The sequence below is a fragment of the Pinus tabuliformis genome, chromosome 7, assembly GCF_031772625.1.
Source record: "Pinus tabuliformis cultivar Carrire ecotype Pingquan chromosome 7, CPIR1, whole genome shotgun sequence".
NCBI classification, from domain to species: Eukaryota; Viridiplantae; Streptophyta; class Pinopsida; order Pinales; family Pinaceae; genus Pinus; species Pinus tabuliformis.
The window spans coordinates 390,332,772-390,354,653 of record NC_142293.1 but is presented as its reverse complement, the minus strand read 5'-3'; the positions used below and the strand labels follow the sequence as shown (position 1 = coordinate 390,354,653).

Here is a 21,882-nt window from a genome sequence, read left to right as displayed (position 1 = left end):
AGACCATATAATTATTTATATTGCTGCATTGTCGCAACCACTTGAGTTGGCGTTGCACAATTGTGATTTCTCATCATTATGTGAAACTCTACAGTTAAAATAATTAATTATTACAAGACATAACTTTTTGCCAATTCATCATCTTTGAATTTAGTTTAATTAATTGAAGCATCATACAATACAATTGAAATTTCATATGGTTAATAAAGTATGGTCAGTGCAGTTAATTTCGGTGCCACACAAGACATCAGAGTTTGTTATGGTTAATTAATTGATTGTGTTGAAAAAAATGGTACCAAGGAAGTGTTTCCTAGGCATTTTTCCTTTTGACCGAGGGAGACACTTTAATAACCTTTTGTCTAAGTGACATTATGAGATTATTAATGTGAAGATGGGCTAAAGTATTTTTTGTGAGGAGTTGTACCATGTATTTTAAATTATTGAAGTCACATGTCTAAAAGTGACTTTATGGGTAAAGTGTAAAGTTCACTTTATAATATTAAAGTGGCTTATATTTTAGAAGTTACTTTATGGGAAAAGTGACCAAGGTACTTAAAACATTAAAAGTACTAGGAAGTCTTTTTAAAAAGAATGGGACCACATGTGTGAGGGGTCAAGTGGGGAATTGATCCTAGCCATTCGTCTAATGGTTTGAGATTAAATCTCAGCCATTAGATCATAGGGATAGGGTTCCAACATTTTCTCAAGAGACAAAAGGGAGGGAAAATGATTTTTCATTAATCAAACGAAAAAGGAGAACGTTGGAGGAAAGGAGGAGAGTTTGCAGAAGAAATTCTACAATAGGGAGAGAGGATCACTTACAACAGTTTGAACTTCATGAAGAGGCCGAGTTCAAGCTTATGAGGGAGCTCAAAAATCAAGGAGGAGGTCAGAGAATCTATTTGCTGCTAATTTTGGGTATTTAGGTAGCAGAAAAATCTAATGAACAAAGTTCGTATACCATAATAATCTTCAGAATACTTTGAAGACAAAGACATCCATTGTAGAACAAGTAATTGTATATTGAATATTATATATAAGAATTGATGAGATGATGAAATGTTACAAATGAGGGCTCGCTTATATCCCTAGGTAGGTGCCCTTTCATGAGCGGTCATGGGTTCTTAGACATGCCCCTTTAGTACGAATTACTATTTAGTTTATTATTACTATGATCTTTATTATTATTTACATTTATTTTATTTTTATATAAATTATATTCATAACATTGCCTTCCTCTTCGAAAAGCTTTGTCCTTGGAGCTTATTGCTGACAAGACATGTCATATAGTTTTAGAATTCTCGGAGTTGTCTTCTTTGTTGATACAAGATGATAGTATCCTCTAAGTGATAAACAAAGCTGTCACACTGAGAAGGGATCAAACCATCCTATATTAATCTTTTGTGAAACTTGGCAATTACTTGATAGTTGGGATAATTTGTTATCATTAGTCTGGATTGTGCTAACATCATTATTCTTCAGAACATGGGTTTGTTGTTTATGTTTTGAGTGAATAAGATACACAGATTGATTGGGATGTTTGCTCTTGTGGTTCGGACGTCGATAATGAGTACTGGTGATTTTATTTTCTCTTATCATGTGTTTGGCAATTCCCTGATTTACTTTAGGTGATGATGTTATTGAGTTGCTTACATAACCTTCACTTGGAATGTTCATCATCTGAACTGCAACCTCTGAGTGTGTCTTTTCTTCAACTAGTTTGTCTTCTTCTTGAGTTGTGATATTCAATGGATCGATATTTATTCGTTTTTCTTCAACCTGCATTGAAGACTTCGACACTTCTTTCATGATAAATTCCTCTAATTTGTTGTTCAATGATTTCTTATCATTTTTAAGTTTCTTAATTTGAGTGAGTAGTCTCTGATTATGATTTTTAAGACGTTTGAACACTTTTGTTCTAATAATTTTTTATCAAGGTTCTTTAATCGTAAATTTTCCTCTTGTTCTTATGGGTGCTTCTTGAGTTCTTTCTGGTGGCCTTAGCCTTCTTGACTTGTTCGAGTAGTTTTTCACTATGATCTTTGAAGCACAAAATTTTCTTGTCTTTACTGGAGATGACTTCTTCAAGCTTTTTTTGTTTTTTTGATATTTTTTTTATTATCTTGAAATATCAATTTCGAAATATCTTTAATATTTTCTGATGAAGGCAATATCGTCTCTAACTTCGTTGTCGTGTCTTGGAATGTGATCAACTTCTTTTTATAAGAAAACATCAATTCTTTTTCTATCTATGTTTAACATGAACGTACCCAATTTTTTAAACCAAGGCACTGAGAATTATGTCAATCTCTTTCCTAACCATAGTTACTACCCTAAATTGAGAAATGCATTCATATTGATCAATTGTCACTTGTAAATCATTAATTTCATATTCTTTCTGGCCAAAAATTGTTGGAAAGTGTAACTAGATTCAGTCTTCATTATTGTACTTGAAGACAAAATGTAATATATTTGTCAAAAGAAAGTGAAAATAATTTTGATTATTATTTTATTTGACTTGTTAAAGCATGGGTTTCATGCTTGGGTCAAATGTATAGGTCAATCCTCCATTGTAGGATTTAGGTTATTGTCTAAGTCAATGTCTAAAAACTCCTCCATCCATCAAAGTTTCCTTGCTGCTATCATCAAGTCGGCTTCCTGCAAATACTCTCATGTTGATCTAACTATAGTGACACAACTCTTCATCAACTCATGTCAGCCTATTTTCGTATGGCAAACAACTATATATACAGGGATGAGGACCTCACATTAGTAACATATTTTTAAATCATAAATTTAGAGCTCGCATTTTTTCGGTTATCACAAGATTCAGATAAGAATTTCAGAGCACATGTTTCAGTGATACAAGTTTAGATGAGGGCAGACATTTCGATGTTCTTTCAGGGAGTTCGGATAGGGCATCAAGGTGATCTCCATGCTCTCATAGGATTAGAGGTTATTGCAGTGACCTTCGTTCAATGCTCTCACATCACCTCATTAACCTCATCTAGGTGCTAGTAAAGTGAATTTAGGTTGATGTTATTACAATGGTGCTTCCAAAGTTCGTTCGTGTCTCGATGCTTATGATGGATGGAGGTAGTTTTGAGTCTAAATTGTAAGGGTCATGGTCGTCTCATCTTTTGAATCTATTGAAGGAAGAATTTATAACTGGGTTTTCTCCTCTAGGAGGGTTTTTCCCTGGCAGCATGCCTATATCTTGTGTTTGCTTCCTTTGTTGCTTGGCATTAATCTTGATGATCAAAAAAGATAATTGAGAAATCTAATACTATTAATGAAAACATCACAAGTTAATGTCATTAAGAGGAAAATCATTTAAATGCCATCTCTATCTATTTTCCAACAAAAATATCTTTTCTTTCACCAATGCTTGGTTCTTGAATTAATAGTTGATTTGTCAAATTAATATTGATGTAATTTTTCTCGTTGCTTGTGCTAATAGCGATATTAATTTCCTTCTTTTGGATACTTCCTTTTAATGTTATTAATTTGTGATCTATAATTGAAAGTCCTTGGTAGGAAAATCTTCCTTCTTTCGTTCCCAAATTAGACTCCATATTCCGTTTGATGAAAAATACCTTAGTATTTCACTTTTCTTCACCTCTTTTAACTCTTTTTTTTTTAGATGAAATCTTCTTTAACTGATAATAACTCCATTTTTTCTTGTATGGACGTGGCGATTGAGAACACTCAATGTACGTATGAAATGATTTTAACCCTTAAATTCTTGGTTATAATTAAATCTCTCTAATTCCTTTGAAATGAAGGTTTGAAACAACAACTAGCACTATAATTAAGTGTTAAGTATGACACCCTTTCGATTAAATATGAAATGATGACACATATTCTTCTTAGGTCACGAACTACATTCGTTGGTTATTGACACCATTGATTTGGTAGTTATGTGGCGTCGATTTGGAATGGTAGCTATCTCTGCAGGTAATTAGATATTTGACTAGGATACTTTTCAATGGTTTGATATGACAGGAGTGTACGACAAGTAAAGGATCAACGAGTAGTCTAATACAATAGGGCTGATATGATAGTGGATTGAAAGTGTGTATTCAGTGGATTGTTAGAAAATTTTGTTGTGTGGTAATGGCAATCAGACCATGTGTCCCGGTGGTGGATTTCATTGCTACGGGTGTAGTGTAGCGTGGTAGCGACAGAAGGCATTCACGACATTGAATTCACTGGATTTGGTGACTATAGTAGCGATTGTGCTTTCGTACAACAACCGATGGCCTAGTAATTTGTTAATTTTTTTTTTTTTTTTTTTACATAACTTTTTTTTTTGTTGTTTAAATATAACTCTTTTTCTAAACCTTTTTTTCCTTATTTTGTTTCTTTTTTTTATATGCTTTAACCCTCTTATAAAAAAAATCTAAATAAAAATTTCTATAATATTGGTTTTTTTTTTGGGATTTTTTCTACCTATCTTAATATATTTTGTTTTCCTTTTTTTTTAATGGCCAAAGGCCTAACAACGAAATGGAGAACCTCCAAAATTTGGTTTATTGAAACGCTTCAATTGTGATGGCAACAAGGTTGGCGAATGATTGATGGCCAAACGCTGGATCATACTAGTTTTTTGTGTAGCAGTTCAACGGCCAAAGGATCAGACAACCCTGATAATAATGTAACGAATAAGGTTCGTAATACGTATGCTCAGAGGAATGCTTTGTTACCAATGTAATGAACAACGTTCGTATACTCAGAGGAATGCTCTGATACCAAGGTAACAAATAAAGTTTGTATACTCAGAGGAATGCTTTAATACCAATGTAACAAACAAAGTTTGTATACCGCAATAATCTTCAGAGTACTTTGAAGACAAAGACGTTCATTGTAGGACAATTAATTGTATATTGAATATTATATAAATGAATTGATAAGATGATGGAATGTTACAAATGAGGGCTCACTTATATACCTAGTCAAGGGCCCTTTCATGAGTGGTCATGTCTCATTGTCTCCTTAGACATGCTCCTTAGTACTAATTACTATTTAATTTATTAATTATTTTTGTAAGCTTGGCAAGACCTCTTTCATTAATTTACTTCAAAAAGGCACGTTACATACAAAATTCAAATCTTTAGGTGGCCTCAACTTGCCCAGGGGAAAGCCAAATCTGTTGGCCACCTAACGTAATTATATGTCGTCCAAAAGAAAAAAAGTTTAAGACCGTCAAGTAGAGCTATATATGTCTGAATATCATGTAGCCTTCTATATACTAAGTAACGAAGATAAGAAACTAGAAACTGTAAGTACTTCATATGGCAAAACAAAAGCCAAAATTTAGCCAACCATGCTACTAATCATCTGAAGAATCCATTGGGGTTGGATCTTTCACACTGGATCTTGGAAATTTAGACTGAGGGATGCACAAAATGTGTCGCTCAATGCGGCTGAGGCGTCCATTCTGTTGTTGGAGTTGAAACTGAATTAGCTAGAGATCCTTTTGTATATTAGCGATTCCATTATCTGTCTTGGAAGATTTAGGTGGAGGGATAACCAAAGCTTTGGCTACAATATTCTTCATTATCCAATAAAGATAGATTGTTTGCTTGTATTGGGAGGACCTTCCTTTGGAGTGGCCCGGATCGGGCACCAAATCTTGCCAATCACCCAAATGTTGCCCAATGGTTCAATTCAGCGTCCCAACCCAAGATAAGTTGGTGAACCTGAATCATAGTTCCAATTTGAAATACATGGGTTGCATCATGAATGAGTTGGGAGGTAGTTTTGCTGCCCCGACTTCACGATGGCCAAAGCTGGGGCTGGCGAGCACCACAGCGCGGCCCTTGCTTTCCTATGCGTCCACGACCAACCCCCCCAGTCGAAGAGCCAGTGACAGATGAAGGGCGTGCCATAAAATTGATAACCAGACGACCACTAGAATGGCTTACCTTGGACCAAGGTGTGTTACTTGCAGTGTCTCGGTTGGTGACACACTTGGGGTCCCAAAACCCTCTCAACACAAAAGGACGTGTAGGAATGTCCCCTCTGAACACAAAAGGACTTGAAGGAATGTCTAGGCGTACATACAAATTACAGTGAGTTATGAGTCTAATAACCCACCAGTTGTCAGGTAAAGAGCAACGGGTATGGTTTGGGAGGTTTAAGATTACCTCCCAAGTCTCCCCTGGTCGAAGGAAACCAAGATAATCAGACAAACAAAGGAGAACCATATTCAGAAATACCCAGGACATATGAAGCATGAGAACTAGAATACTGTCATGGTCATTCCCACAAGCAGACCAACATGCAAAAACAAAGAAATCCCAAACCAAAATCCTCGAGTACAACCCCATGCGCGAAAGCAAGATGCCAAAATAAATAGAAACAACAAATTGAGCAGCAGACAATTCTTCATAGAAAACCATAGTTTCCTTCCAACTTTCACGGGGTAACTTCCACTTAACTCCAGATATCATAATGAACACACTTCGCCAACGAAAAAGCAAAGACACAGAGCGAACAGAGGGAGTTGTAACAAGTGAGTCTGCCATAAGTACATACCCACAAAAGAAGACTAGGGAGGGGATGAAACCAACTGCTCGCAGATGGCGAGCCGCTTAGATCTCCAACGCTTGCTGACCACCATCACCTAGCCCTCTTGATACCATTATCACTCTCATAGTCCAAGGGTTATGGGATCACGATGGAGGAAAACATTAAAAAACCTCCATAAAACAAGCGGCCCTGCGACCTTCCCCCTCGCCATTAATACTAAGCATGTGCACTGCCACCTTTTCCATCCGATTGAGTGTGTGAGGGATGAGGTACCGCCACCATCAGCCCTTACTACTCATCATATTAATCATTTCTGCAGTTCATTACAGCTGGCTCGCACCCCGATCGTGAAACTATTTAATTTATTATTATTATGATCTTTAATATTATTTACATTTATATTATTTTTATATAAATTATATTCATAACAAGAAACCCCTTCTACATTCAACCATTTGAATCCCGAAATTTTTGGGCCAAGCTCATCAAATTTTTGGGCCCTATTTTTTTGGGTATACATAGCAAAATTTTCGGGCTAGCTCAGTGAAAATTTTGGGCAGTGTTTCCTGCATATTCTCAGCAAAGATTTTGGTCCTGTGGAGTGAATATCTCAGCCCTGTTATTTTCAAGTTGGAGCAGCTTGTTTTAAGGCACTTTCTGAGTGAGGAAACTTGGGTTCTTAAGGCTGAAAACGTGATTGTATAGTGGATCCATTACAACAGTGAAGGAGTTGTGAGAGAGGGCGTAATTTTGCTGATGGAGACCAGACTGTGGGCTCAAAGTTATCAGTCATGATCTCTGTGTAAAGGCAACCTCATAAATGCTTCTTCAATTGGAAGAGATAGTTGATCTCTTGTTCATATTTTGTCTTAATACATTTCAAAGAAGCATAAATAAGAATCCTCCTTCCAGCACTGGTTTTCCCCAAGTAGTGGGGTTTTTCCAGGGTCTATTTGACCAAAACATTTGTGTCATATTTTGTGTGTTTGATCATTTAATTTGTATATCAGCTGAAAAATATAATGTTCATTAGCTAAAAGTGTTTCATGTAAATTGCATTCAAGTTTTATATCAGACTTCTAGTTTGGGACTGTGGGAATGAAAAACATGCAATTATCTTGAAACCTGTGAAGACTACCAACATACATATTTTTTTTTACAGATTGTGACATACAAATTTGGTAATTTAGGTAGTACAATTGCAGTCCATGATCCACACAATTCAAAAATTAAGAAACTCCAAGGTAGTATAGTAGCAAATCTGTTGAAAAATGTAACTAGGTTCGGTCTTCCTAATGACATATGTAATCATGATTTTATGTAATTGATGTAAAGATGAAAATAAAATTATTTTATAATGCTTGAGTCATGGGTTTCATGCTCAAGGAATTTTATTTTATAGATAAGGCTCCCATTGTGAACCTTTAGGGTTGGTCATCATGTCATAAAGTCTATTCAGTCAATGTCAAAGTTTGAAGAACCATTTCGACATGTAATTTATTGTAAAAGAAAATCTGCTAACCCTCCAAGATCATGTCACAAGCTCACCTTGAAGTCAGCCTAAAGATAATTCTATAAGGGCATGTCCGGCCTTGTCACAAGGAGAAGTTGGCTCATTTTTGATGGACATACCACTATGTATAGGGTAGCTCGGTCTCACTTAAGCTCAAATTTCGGTCAAGCAAGAAAGAGAAAAATAGAACTGTGAAGATCACAAGAAGAGTCCTATCACCAAGCGAAGAAAGAAGGATCATCACCGAGTTTGTTTTCATCAATACTCCACACATGCGAGGATCTAGTGTTGTCTATTGTAGGAAGGACCGAGATACCACTGTCACATTGAGAAAGCATATTTTGGAGAAAAACAAGTTGGTGCTCAAGCCGCGCTGAAGAAGAAAGAGATCTCATCTAAAGCGAAGAAAATTGAGGGACAAAGTTTCTCTCATGTGCTACAACTAGGGTTTCTGAAGAGGCCGAAAAGTTGTAGTTTTCATCCGAGGGACCGAAATCTGAAGGATAACTGAGCATGTAGAAGGAAGAAGTTTGACTATCGTTGACTCAAGGAAGAAGAAGTTGAACCAAAAGGGCTTGTCACTTGGTCTTGGAGAGGTTGTGTCAAGGGTCTTGGTCATGGTCTTGGCATTCGTCAATTGAAGTATCTATAAGAAGAAGAATTCGTTTGTGTTTTCCTCTCAAGTGTGAGAGGTTTTGGCCCTGGTTGATCGCGTACATTCTGTGCCTTTTGTCTCTTTATTGTTTATGCTTTGATAGTTGTTTGATGAAAAAGAAGAACACTATAATAATCTAAGTAAAGAGAATACCCTAATCTAAAGAAATGAAAAGCATTCACAAGCAGTTATCATTACAAGAGAAATCTCCTAATCCTAATGACCTAGATTTCTCAACATGGTATCAGAGCTAAGGTGACAAATCAAGGAAAGGGCATCTCATCAAGGGACACACAAGCACTTAAGGATCAAATCTCAAAAGACATCAAAGAAAAGTCAAGATCTACAAAGAAGTGTCAAAACCCTAGATCGAAGAAGAAGTATTGGGATCCTCAAAAGACCACAAAGACCCTACTTAAGTTAAAGAGACCTACAAATCAAAGTATATTGAAGACAATTCATCCAAGAGAAGCAAGATCAAGGACGTTTTCATCATCTTCAAAAGGTCCTAAGGCAATCTCCCTCTTGTTGAAGTAAGGTCCTTACCCTTGAAGAAGATCATCCAAGAAGCATCAAGACGTCATCAAGAAGTCATCATTGATAATCATCAACAACGACATTATCATCAAAAGATCTAAGGTGATCTCCCCCTCTGTGGAGCCAAGGATCTTTCTTGAAGAGAACTATCGTCATCAAGAAGAAGTTTTCTATTATCTATATCATCATCAAATTCAAGGAAGCAACAAGTGGAAGAAGCATCTTCACAAGTAAGTATATTTATGTCTACATCTAAATCTGTCAAATGTCTTTTTGCCAAGGAAAACAACAAATTGGTTGGGGCTTCAAACTTTCTTGCATGGAAGAAGTGGGTAAATCTAAATCTTATTGAAAATGAAGTCATGGAACATGTTAAAGGCTCAATCACCAAACCTTCAAAAGAAGATGCTTAAGCACTTGCACGGTTTATGAAAGGGGAAGTAAGGGCTCAAATGATTCTCATAGAATCCATCAAGGATCCCCTCATCTGATATGTATCTAAACTCGAAACTTCAAAAGAAATATATGAAAAATTGGTAGAGTTGTTTTCCGTAAGCACTACATGGGAAGTTATCTCATTAAGGCAAGAACTCTACAAGCTAAGGATATCAAAAGAAGAAGGAATAGCCTCATACTTTATGAGGATATCTGAAATAAGGGATCAACTTCAAGATCTGGGAGAAATAATGTCTGACAAAGAGATGACCACCGTAGTACTAAATGCACTATCAGAGGAGTGGGGTAACTTTGCTTCAAGCATTTATGGGAAGAAGGAAGCTACTCCATTCAAGGATCTATGGCCACTATGCAAGAATGAAGAAACTAGGTTGGAGGCACTGATATAGGATCAAATGAGCAAACTCAAGCACATGCTGTTATGGCAAAGATAAAAGGGAATTTTGGGAAATTTGGTCCTCAGAAAAGAAAAAAGAACATGGCAAAGGTTCAATGCTATGGATGTCAAGAATATGGGCATTACAAGAGAATATTTTCTAAGCTCAAGAAGGACAATAACAAAAGAGGTAGAGAAGAAGCTCATATTACCGAAGAAGTGGAGGAGGCTGAAAAGAAGAAATTCAAGAAGTAAAAGATATCTACTATGATTGAGATAGTCTTCCTTGCCTAATTCTTTTCAAGTTTTTGTTTCAAGTTTTCTGTTGTAAGATATGGCTATCATGAATCACTAAGAAAGAATGATAGCATGCACCATGGCATCATAGAAGCATTAAAAGGAAGAGCTCGTGACATCATCATATAGAGAAGCATGAAAGATAGTTGAAATATAAGTGTATGGTAGTCACCTATGGAAGGATATAACTCTTGGTTGTTGAAGAATCAAGGGCAATTAGGTGTAGTGTGATTCTTCTTGATTTGATAACAATTTGTGGAGTCTTTTGACTTTTCTTGTTAACTTCTTCTTCTTCTTATTAATGCATGTTTGTGTACTTCATCAAACTGCTACCAAAAACATAAGAACAAAAACACAAGATGTTGGCTCTCAGCTAGGTCCAAAACCTCTCTTCTCTTTAGAGGAAAATCCTTTAGTAAGTTTCTGTTATTGATCAATTGCCAAACCCTAAACCCTTGACAAGAATTTCCTCCAAGCATAAGTCAAGTCCTTTCTCTTTTCTGCACTTTGTTCCTCGACACTTAGTCTTCCTTCTTCTAACACTTTGCTCCCCGATACTTCGTCCTTCTTCCGGCAACCAATAGTAGTCCTTGTTAGGTATCTTCTATAAGAGATATTCTTGTTTGTTCCTTGGTAGATTCCTTTACATATGAAGAGTACTTTATTCTTCCTCCAACCAAGCCCCTTCTTGAGATATAGTTGAAGGTCTGATATGCCAACAATGTATCACTGTTTCTTCGCACATGTGATGGGATTCCTTCAAGATTCTTGTGTGGAGGTCCTCTTTTCTTCTTCATTTGAGTGTGCTTCCTTTTCGCTTGAGTGAGAGGCCTTATAGGCCTACTTTTCTAGCCCAACCAATGAGATATGTGTGACTGTGGTGGAGGGTTGCTATGACAACAGAGATACCCTCTTTATCTTCGCACGTGTGACTGCAACTTGCCCTAGAAACAATCCTCTTGAGCTCGGTTGTGTACCCTTCTTCTTCGCTGTACTTGGAGACCCTTTCTTCGTCCTTCTTTCCCCTTTTCTCGGCTTCCTACTTTTGCCGATTTCAAAGGTGATTGCATGACGTTATGATGGAGTGGACAACCTATATATATAGAGGATTGTCCCTCCTCTTAGGCCGACTAGAAGACCGACTTGAAGACTGTAGGCCGACTTGACTTATATAGCTTGGATTGCTTCTTTGGTGGTGTCACATGCTTGGAGGAGACTTGACTTTGCTTGGAGGTGACTTCTTTGACTCTAATACATAAGTATACCTATAGTAACATGCCCTTAAAGTCTTCAACATAATATTTTGACTATTTGACTTACCTATAATACTTAACATGTGCTAGACCTATTTCAATGAGCAAGAAACTCATTGATATATATTATAAAAATAATATTTCTTTTCTTGAATAAATATAAATATCAAAAGTACATGAAGACCGAACCTAGTTACATTTCCTTCAACATTGGTGACCTCATTAGAAGCATAACTGGTACTTACGGAAAAATAAAAGTCATCTAGTATAAAGCTCATCATACATTAGTTGAAAGGAAACATTTGTTGGATGAGGATACTCAAGATCCTTTGTTGGAATCTTCATTTGAAGATTCACCAATCAAAAAGAAGCAAATGTTTCATCAAGAATTTCAACGTGTAGGAATTCATGGAAGGATGGTATGATGTCAAAAGAGGTAAAGCAAATCAAGGAATTGAAGATCTTTCAATCAAGGAAGCTGTTGAAGGAAGTCTAGATGACCCAAAGGAAAATGAGGTATGTATGCTTGTATTTGATAATGTAAAGTCATGTCATATGGTTGCAAGTAACATGGGTAAATGCTTTATCTCGAGTGCATGATCAAAAGAAAGGATCTCCTCCTTTGAAAGGATGCATGAAGGCATGGGTCACACATCGACTAGATGAAATCAACATAATATGACCTCATATGAAATATGAGGTGGTTGATGAAAATTGGAGGAACTCTGATTGGAAGTTGTTGGAAAAAAGTGTCAAGAAAGAAAGGAAGAGATCATGAAATATGAAACTATGGAAGAGGCGATCAACATCCAAGGACTGAAAGATTTGACTAGGATATCTCCATGAAAGATATGAAGACCCTGATGAAGTTTGAAAAAGAAAGAGACACTTGACACTATATTGACAGTATATATCTTTTGGAGATGTGTCAACATGTATGTTAGATGTTGATGCAAATAGAAAGATGTCATGATGAAAGACCATCACAAAGGTAATTTTGATTTAATGTTCATTTCTTATTTTTGAATGTTATCTGGATGGGCTTATGTAGGGTTGCTAAGCGAAGAACTGTGGAAGTCTTCCACAATTTACAATTATGCAACAGGACAAAAGGTCCTTTAAGTAAACATGATATGAAGAAGGCAACATGGCATGAAGGAAAGCCAAATATGGACTAATGGATCACTTTCAAATGAAGAAAAATGATGACATGACTCATGGATGAAAGTGATGAATGGTCTGTGCCCTACGAATAAGTCCCAAAATATGTAGACTCCATGACAAAGAAGAAATTCATGACATCAAAGGAAGGAGTTCTACAAGCAGCTGGCTGTCCCATGATTTCCACTTGGAGAGTTGCTGAAAGCAAGTCCTTGGTCAAGAGGGAGCTTGGTCAAGTCCCTAGTTAAGAGGGAGCTTCGGTACATTCTTGTTTATAGGAATGGATACATTCTTTAAGTGGAATGGGTATGTCCTCCCTAAGTTGAGAAGGAGAGATAGACACATCATTCTTGCGTTCACTTGGGAAGACAAATGGAGGATTGGGTAAACATCTAGCATTTGTTACTTTTTGAAGATGAGTTAGGGTATCCAAGATAAGAGTAGTCGTAGAGGACCGATATTCTTTGAGGACTGGGAATCCAAGATAAGAATAGTCTTGGTGGAACATACTTTGAGAGAACTCAGGTGGGGTATGTTCTGAGAGGGACAATGATGAGGATGTCTATACATCATTGGTCTCGCCAACATTGAGCTCTGATCTTCTGGAGAGATAGAGCAGTTAGTCAAGGTTTTGCTATGTGACAATGTTGGATGATATGATGCTATACAGGTGGGTTACAAATCCAACTCTTATGAAAATTCTTCAGATTGGGAATGTTCCAAGTACCTTGTATGGATTTTGAATACGTCCCTAGTTAAGAGGGAGTGTTGAAAATGCTAACTAAGTTCGGTATTCATAATGATATGTAATCATGATTTTATGTAATTGATGTAAGGAAGAAAATAAAATTATTTTGTAATGCTTGAGTCATGGGTTTCATGCTCAAGGAATTTTATTTTATAGACAAGGCTCCCATTGTGAGCCTTTAGGGTTGGTCATCATGTCATAAAGCCTATTGAATCAATGCTAAAGTTTGAAGGCCCATTTCGACATGTAATTTATTGTAAAGGAAAATTTGTTAACCCTTCAGGACAATGTCACAAGCTCACCTTGAAGTTGGATTAAAGATAATTTTAGAAAGGCATGTCAGCCTTATCATCACCAAGCGAAGAAAGAAGGATCATCATCAAGTTTGTTTTTTGATCTGTTTTTTGGGTTGATACACTCCACACGTGCGAGGATCTAGTGTTGTCTACTGCAAGGACTGAGATACCACAATCACATTAAGAAGCAAATTTTGGAGAAAAGCAAGTTGATACTCAAGCTGAGTTGAAGAAGAAAGAGATTCCATCTAAAGGCGAAGAAAATTGAGGGACAAAGTCTCTCGCATGTGCTGCAACTAGGGTTTCTGAAGAGGCTGAAAAGTTGTATGTCTGATCCAAGGGACCGAAATCTGAAGGATAGCCGAGCTAGTAGGAGAAGGAAGAAGTTTGACTATCGTTGAGTCAAGGAAGAAGAAGTTGAATCAAAAGGTCTTATGACTTGGTCTTGGAGAGGTTGTTGTGTCAAGGGTCTTGGTCATGGTCGTGGTATTCGTCAATTGAAGTCTTTATAAGAAGAAGAGTTTGTTTCGGTTTTCCTCTCGAGTTGGAGAGGTTTTGGCCCTGGATGATCGCCTACATTCTATGTCTCTTGTCTCTTTATTGTTTATGCTTTGGTAGTTCTTTGATCGAAAAGAAGAACACTATAGTAATCTAAGTAAAGAGAAGATCGTAATCTAAAGAAGTGAAAAACATTCACAAGCAGTTATCATTATAAGAGAAATATCCTAATCTTAATGCCCTAGATTTCTCAACAAAATTTTGATCAAAATTGAGTGTAAAAATACCCCACCTATGATTGGAAAAAATGGTTGATATAAATTCAATGGTGGAGGGATTAGAAGAGTAGCAAAAGTTGAATGTCACAAAACATGAACTTATAAGAATGAATTGCTTAGAACCATAGTGAGCTATTACAAGAACAAATAGAAGCAAAATACCTAATTAATAGAAATCATGATTAACTTTCTATTTATTGCTATTCCTCCACCAAATTCTTCTTTTAGTTCTAATTAATTGCTAGTTGTATGACAATCCCTCAACCAAACATGCCTCTTATTGGCTTATCAATTTCCATCATATACGAATAAACCAAAATTTGCATACCTGATGCAAGCAAAATTGGAATGATTGAAGTTTGCAAAGTTTATTTAGTACAAGGTTCCTAGAGTTGGCTAGAAGATTACTTACCTAGTTTGAAATGAGCAAGCATACATGATATTAAAGTTAGCTTATGATTCAATTTAGAGTTGCTACTTATTGCACTACGATTGTAATGTACTTATTTGATTTGATTTAGAGGGTGCCTTATGGTAGGGATAGTGAAGTGTTAACCCACAACTCAAGGAATGGTAACCCTTTCTTTGCTACTTTGAGATTTTTGAGCCCCCAAATGGTAGGGACTTGGAAAGAAAACAACATGAAGATTGGGAAAATAAGATCTTTTGATCTACATGTTCGTGAGAGGGTAGTGAAGCCACGACAAATAGGGCATCAAAGATCTTGTCAAAATTTGGGTTTGTAGGGTGTTATTTGTGCAATAAATAGGGGAAAGTTTTACCAATTTCTACCAATTAAATAGTGTGCTTGCTAGAGTTGAGGGAGGCCAATTGTCTTAAAAGGAAATATTAACCACCTTGTTTGGGGTGGAAACGATTGCTCCACCAAAAACCATCAGTTTGGTTAGGGAAGGACCCAAATAAAGGCCAAGGGTGTTTGCCAAAAGGGTTCAATCATTAAATGAAAAGTAGAAGATCAAATGTAAAGGAAAGTGATGAACCCTCCTATTAGTTCCACATTAAAATGAGGGGGCATTAAAACCAAGTTGTGGACCCTAGAGTCATCTATTTAGACTGTAGAAGGGGCACTTAAAGAGAAGACTCTAATGCCTATGATGATAACATAGATATGTATAGAAGAACTTTATGTTGTCTTCGGGTATTTGAGCATAGAAGTTGTAGAGGGCGAATTAACCCCATGTCAAGAGTATGGAACTAAGCATTTTGCCTTGGGTGCAGTTTTCCATGAAGATTAGTGCAAACTTACAAGAAAATGTAGCATAGAAATTGAAGGAAAACAAGGCAATGATAGTAGCAGTGGCAAGTATTAGCTAATCTGAAAGAGAAAGAGAACATATGACCTAAAATAAGGAGAAAAGAAGGGGGAACGTTTGGGACGTTGCTCCATGGTGAAAACAATATTTCCATGGTGTGCCAACACAAAGAGGGAATTGATGCAAGATGAAGCTAGGTATGTAGGCTAGTAGAAACCACTTTCTCACCTTTTTAAGGCACAGTCTATACTGCATGTGTGCTATATGTATGGCATACCTAAGTAAGGTGAGGGGCAGGGAAAATGTGGAATTAATGATTCTCTAGTATACAACTGCCTCACAATTGGCAGTTGTAATGCTACAACTATGGTCATATTGTAATGAAGTATATTAACAAATGTGGTCACTAGACAAATTAGTGCTCCACTAATGGACCCCAATAAGTCTAATGATGCCTCATTACATGTACATAAAAGCCCCATGTATGATTGTTTAAAATGTTACAAATACTATCATAATGACATATTTAGTACATCAAATGCGGCCACTAGACAATATTTCAACTCATTCTAGCATCCCCCCTTAATTTGGACTTGGGGAATGAATACACATTCATAGGAAGATGTCATGAGATTAACATGACAGAGCATAGTCGAGATGGCAAAGATTGTAGAGTTTTGGTGAGTTATGACTGTGTTTTGTGCTACTTTATAACGTGATGGTTCTTGGAAATGCCATGAATCTATGTTGTAGGACATGAGCCCCAACCCATTGTATTTGTACTAGAAACACTTAGAAACATCAAAACGTTGTTGATCACTCTATATGGCGTTTCATGATTTGGAAACATCATATGGTATGGCCAGTGGCATTTCTATGCAAATGCGTTTTTTTGTGGTTGTTTTTGTTTGTGTGGGCCCATTGAAGTACCTAAGAAGGGTGTGGGGCACTTCCATTGCCCAAAAAAACTTAATCTACTACTAAAGTTGATCTCTAATCTCTCCTCAGTTTAATTAACTTAATATTGGTGGTGATGCATCTAGAAGCAGAGTTGCCTTATCTTCCAATCCACACTCTAGGTCTGTTGAGGAAGCATCTTCTATTTTTGTTGATGGAGATGAGGATTAGGATATGTAATTGTGCTTGTGTTCAACTCATGTTTTATTTCATTTTCAACAAATATAGCCTTATGTGTAAAGGATGATTTTGGATGTATAACGCCATGTGTAAAGGATGATTTTGGATGTATAACGTCATGTGTAAAGGATGATTTTGGATGTATAGCCTCTTGTGTAAAGGATGATTTTGGATTTATAGCCTCATGTATAATAGTTGATTTTGGAATCTTGGATGTATAACCCATCTATAAAGGCTAATCTATATTTTACATCATGTGAAGATATAGATATGGTTTTCCTTCTAAATTGTCATTTATGTGTTTCATTATTTTTCTTCTTGCAAGATGTGTTATTTGTAAAAAAATACACACGGACACACATATTTTTTTTTGGGGGTGGGTGGTCACGTTTCCTTGGGTTGCAATTTTGGAATTTTCTAGACATTTCCACGTTTCGTGCAACTTAGCCACGAATGCACCAATCCTTATTCCATTGCTTAGAAGATTTATAGCAATATCCTTGATAATGTGAAACCCTCTTCCCACTCATGACAAAATTGACCTAGTTTTGTTCTCACATTGATAATAGATTCCAAATTGTTGGGATCCTTGAAGTTTGTAGGTGAGAAGCCCTTTAATGGGAGGACATTTATTTGCAAAGATACAGTCCTTGGTGGGTTGGAATAGTATAAAGAACAAAGTTCGTTTACGCTCTAATACCAATGCAACGAACATGGTTCATTTACACACTAATACTAATGTTATGAACAAAGTTCATATATGCAGGAGAATACTCGAAAGATTTGAAATATATAAATATCCATGATACGTCAATATATCTATATAATTACATATAGAAGATATAAGATGGTGAGATGAATGTTACAAATGAGGGCCTGCTTATATACCTAGGCAGGTACCTTTCTTTAATGGTCATGTCCTTAGTAAATAATTATTGTTTAATTAACTATTATTATAATTACTGTTTATTTATATTACTATATAAATAATATAGGACTAGAGGGAAAACTTGCAAACTGGAACAAAAAATTGAGGTATCACAAAAAATACATAAGGATATTGAAAGTGTGTTTTACGAAAAATTAACAGAAAAAATACGAGGAAATTTTGTGTTTAAGGGACCACAGCGAAAAATTACTTGCAAAGGTCAAGAAGTCCAAGGGAAGAAAGAAAAAATTAGAAAAAGAAAATGAATGTGTCGAGAAGAAAGTCAACGAAAATCTATCAGAGAAGGAAGAAGAAAATTTGCGCTTAAAAGACCTTAATCAAAGATTATTAGAATAGAGTAGAGTTTTAAAAGGTGAGGAAAAGGACACTAAGAGTAAAGTCAACAATTCGAAAAACAAAAAACTTGTTGAAAGTATCATAATCAAAACTTACTTACACAAATAAAGAGGTTTAAGAATGATAAGAAATCACTACAAGACAAGTTAGAACAACTTGTTCAAAAAAAGCATCAAAGTCTTCAGAGGTAATAGTCTAGTTTGAAGAAAAAAGAACAAATACTGATCTAGTCAATATTACAACTCAAGAAGATGACAAACTAGTTGAAAGAAAAACATATTTAGATGTTGCAGTTCAGACAATGAAATTCCAAGTGAATATTTTGTAACCAATTCAACAAAAACATCAGTACTTGAAGTAAATCAAGAAAATGCCACACATATGATAAGGGGAAATCAAATCGCAAGAACTCCTTATTGACATCCGAATCACAAGAGCAAACAACTCAATCAGTCTGCGTATATGTATCACTCAGATCAAAAACAACAAACTTGTGTTCTGAAGACTACTAATGTGAATGCAATTCAGTCTTGTGATAAAAATTCACACAAAGTATCTAGTAACCGCAAGATTCCATAGAAGATTAATTTAGGATGGTCAGATCTCTTTTTAGTTTGACAATTTTATTTATCACTCCAAAGATCTTATCATTTTTTTATCATCAAAGATGACAACTCAAAGAACTCCGAAATATACAAATAGATTACAAGATAAAGAAAAAGATGATATTCCTTATCAACGATAAGTTTTGAGGACAAAGTTTTTCTAAAGGTGAAGGCAATGTGATGAATAAAATATATAAAAATAATAATAAATAGTAATAATGGTTAATTTAAAATAATTAGTTATGAAGAGTTGTGTCTCTAAGGACAGCCATTCATGAAGGGGCACTTGCCTAGGTATATAAGTGGGCCCTCATTTGTATCCATAATATCATCTCATATCTTTTGTACATTCTTATATAAATACTTTTTTTCTATCATGGTTATTTATATATTTCAGATCTTCTGAGTATTCTGCTGCATATATGAACTTTGTTCATAACAAATAACACCAAACGTTCTTTAGAAACCATCCAGGCCCCTGTTGACGCATTGCAAAATTATATGGAAAATTTTTCAAGGCTTGATCCTTCCTTCTTTTGTCAAGTCCTGCTTATCTGCCCCATCCTGATATGGTTTGATTAGTAATTTCCCTTGTCCTAGCTTGGCTGATCAGTTTTAATATTTACACATGCTAATGTGGAACAGCCAAATCTTTGAAAGTCTGATAGAGAGGCCCTTTATTTCTTGCAAAATCTCCTGCAGTCTCCAATTCTTATTGGATCACTTCTCAGGCTAAAAATTTATAGCTAAATGCTTTGATTTAAGGCTAGTGAGTCTCAGGAATCACATAAAGGGAGTCCCAATAAGAGCTAGTCTTCGGATCTTTAAGCTGACACTAATCGTCAGACTTTGTTCAGCACAGTGAGCTGTGTATACAGATCAGTCCACCAGCTGAAGCTTCCCCTGGATTTCCTTATAGTGCTTCAAAATTCAAATTTAACTAAACTTTTGTGGTATCATATTGAATGAGGACCTTCGTGACTTGGATTCTCCTAATCATATTGACAGTAACAGTTGCTGGATGATGGGGGCCGGATTTTCTATCATTGCTTGGGGATTTTCTATATTGAAATGATATGATTTCTTTATGTTTGAAGTGGTTTTCAAATGATTTTTTCCGAGTAAATTGTATTATTAATTTAGATATGAAATTATTTTGTTTCGAGTGGTGCAATAAGTTTAATTTTTTGAATGTGTATATGATGCATCAAATTTATGAGCTTCATTGCGTTTTTGATAGGCTGGAGAGTTATCATCGCGTATAAACAAGCTTGCTGATCACGGGGCTGCTTTAGATAGAGGTCCTCCGAGGTCCAGACATTGGATTGGTTGACAGCAATTGATAGAAAACGTGCATACTAATAGAAGCTTTGCCACACGTGTTGCAAATGATATGTGCCCTACAGTTTGGAGTATACATGCTTTGGCAATTTTTTATTTCAAGTTTCGTGCCCTTGTAATATCCTTCATTGAAATGAGCGAAAAATGTCTTTTTACTGGTTATTAGGATCCTATAATACATTTTGCAAGAAGGCTTCTAATCATTGTAAAATATAGGAAATAATGATTTTCTTGTGTGAAATAATGTTAACTGCAGCTGAAGCTCAAGTCCATCTCAATAATACCCACTCGATATGGATCAGTAAAGGCAAGAGTGACCGAATTGCAAATATGTGTATTTCAGAGTGAAATCATAGAAAATTATCTCCCAAGCCTGATGCTCAATTTAGAAGTTGCCTTTCATCGTGAACAATTCACTTTTACGTATTGAATCATGTTCATTTTGAATATTATGCAAATCTTCTAATTAGCCCTGCTTATGCAAGCTTATACCATATATATTAATGTCCCGTTGGATTACAAAATTCTGTCAAGCACTTGTTTAACATCTAACTTTTTGTAGATAACAAGGTAAGACAATTGTTAGAAGAAAAGATCTTTGATATTTTAAATTTTGGATTTGCAAGTTTGCATAACTTAATTAGTTGCTTAAATTACGATTGGGTAGATTGTAAAATGTTGCTGATTGCAATGGGTTTTGATGCTAGTAGCAACTGTGACATTCTATAGTATTGCAGTGATATTTTAGACAGATTTGAGATATGTGGGCTTAATCACAAGTCAGGAAAATAACTATCAAATATCTGCTCGCTAGTAACATTCTGGCTAATCTTCTTTTTGAAACTATGACATTCATTGATATTGGATTTTGGTTAGTAACATCCGTTGGACAGATTGTCTTATAGTACTGCGCTGATGTTCTAGACAGATTGAGTGCGGGCATAATCACAAATCAAGAAAATAACTATCAAACATGTTCTTGCATGTTAGCAACCTGGGTAAAATGGAGGATCGCATAGGAAGAAAATGGCAGGTGGTATCAATGTCTTTCAGGAAAAATGATCTCGGATTTGAGAAGCTTTGAGGTGAATTCAGTCATGAATTCATAGGTCCGTAGCGTTAGCCTATAGCTTAGCAGGAGCAGCTAATGTTGAATGAAGCTAATGAGTCATCTTACCCGGATATGAGGCTAAATGTTCTTTAGCCAGATGTGTGTAGTTTCTATATCTGTGTGTTACTTTAGAAGCATGTGTTTTGCTTTTATCGATTTTGTTTCCACTTTGGGTTGAAATACTCTCAAAGAAATGTCAATGTTAGATTTTGCAAGAAACGGGTTATAATTATTTTGCCTACACATTTCGGCCCTAGTACCGTCACCCCATGCATGTTGTGCTTAGAACTTATGCCCAGACAATTTGACCTATGCTTTATTGTATTGACGTTAATCAAAATAATAAAATGAGTCTTATTCAATATTATCTGATTATCATTTTAATAGTCACTTGTATGAATGTGACTTTACATTGGAAAATATACTGTTGGAAAGAGTGAGACCATTCAAATATTTTCAAGCTATTTTAATTCCTTCTTTTGTCATCTTAAACATCTCAATCTACTTTATCTTATACTAACCCCTAA

At 35.8% G+C, this 21,882-nt stretch overlaps 1 protein-coding gene across 3 annotated transcripts in view; it reads left to right on the top strand.

The window, feature by feature from the left end:
• Positions 1–20,753, top strand: part of EMB2766 (structural constituent of nuclear pore) — a 175,524-nt gene extending 154,771 nt beyond the window's left edge. For all 3 annotated transcript variants that reach the window (XM_089458258.1, XM_089458259.1, XM_089458257.1), the window contains one exon: positions 20,144–20,753. In XM_089458258.1, coding sequence (XP_089314384.1) covers positions 20,144–20,236 — 93 coding nt within the window. In that variant the 3' untranslated portion in view covers positions 20,237–20,753. The remainder of the gene's footprint in view (positions 1–20,143) is intronic.
• The last annotated feature ends 1,129 nt before the right edge of the window (positions 20,754–21,882 follow it).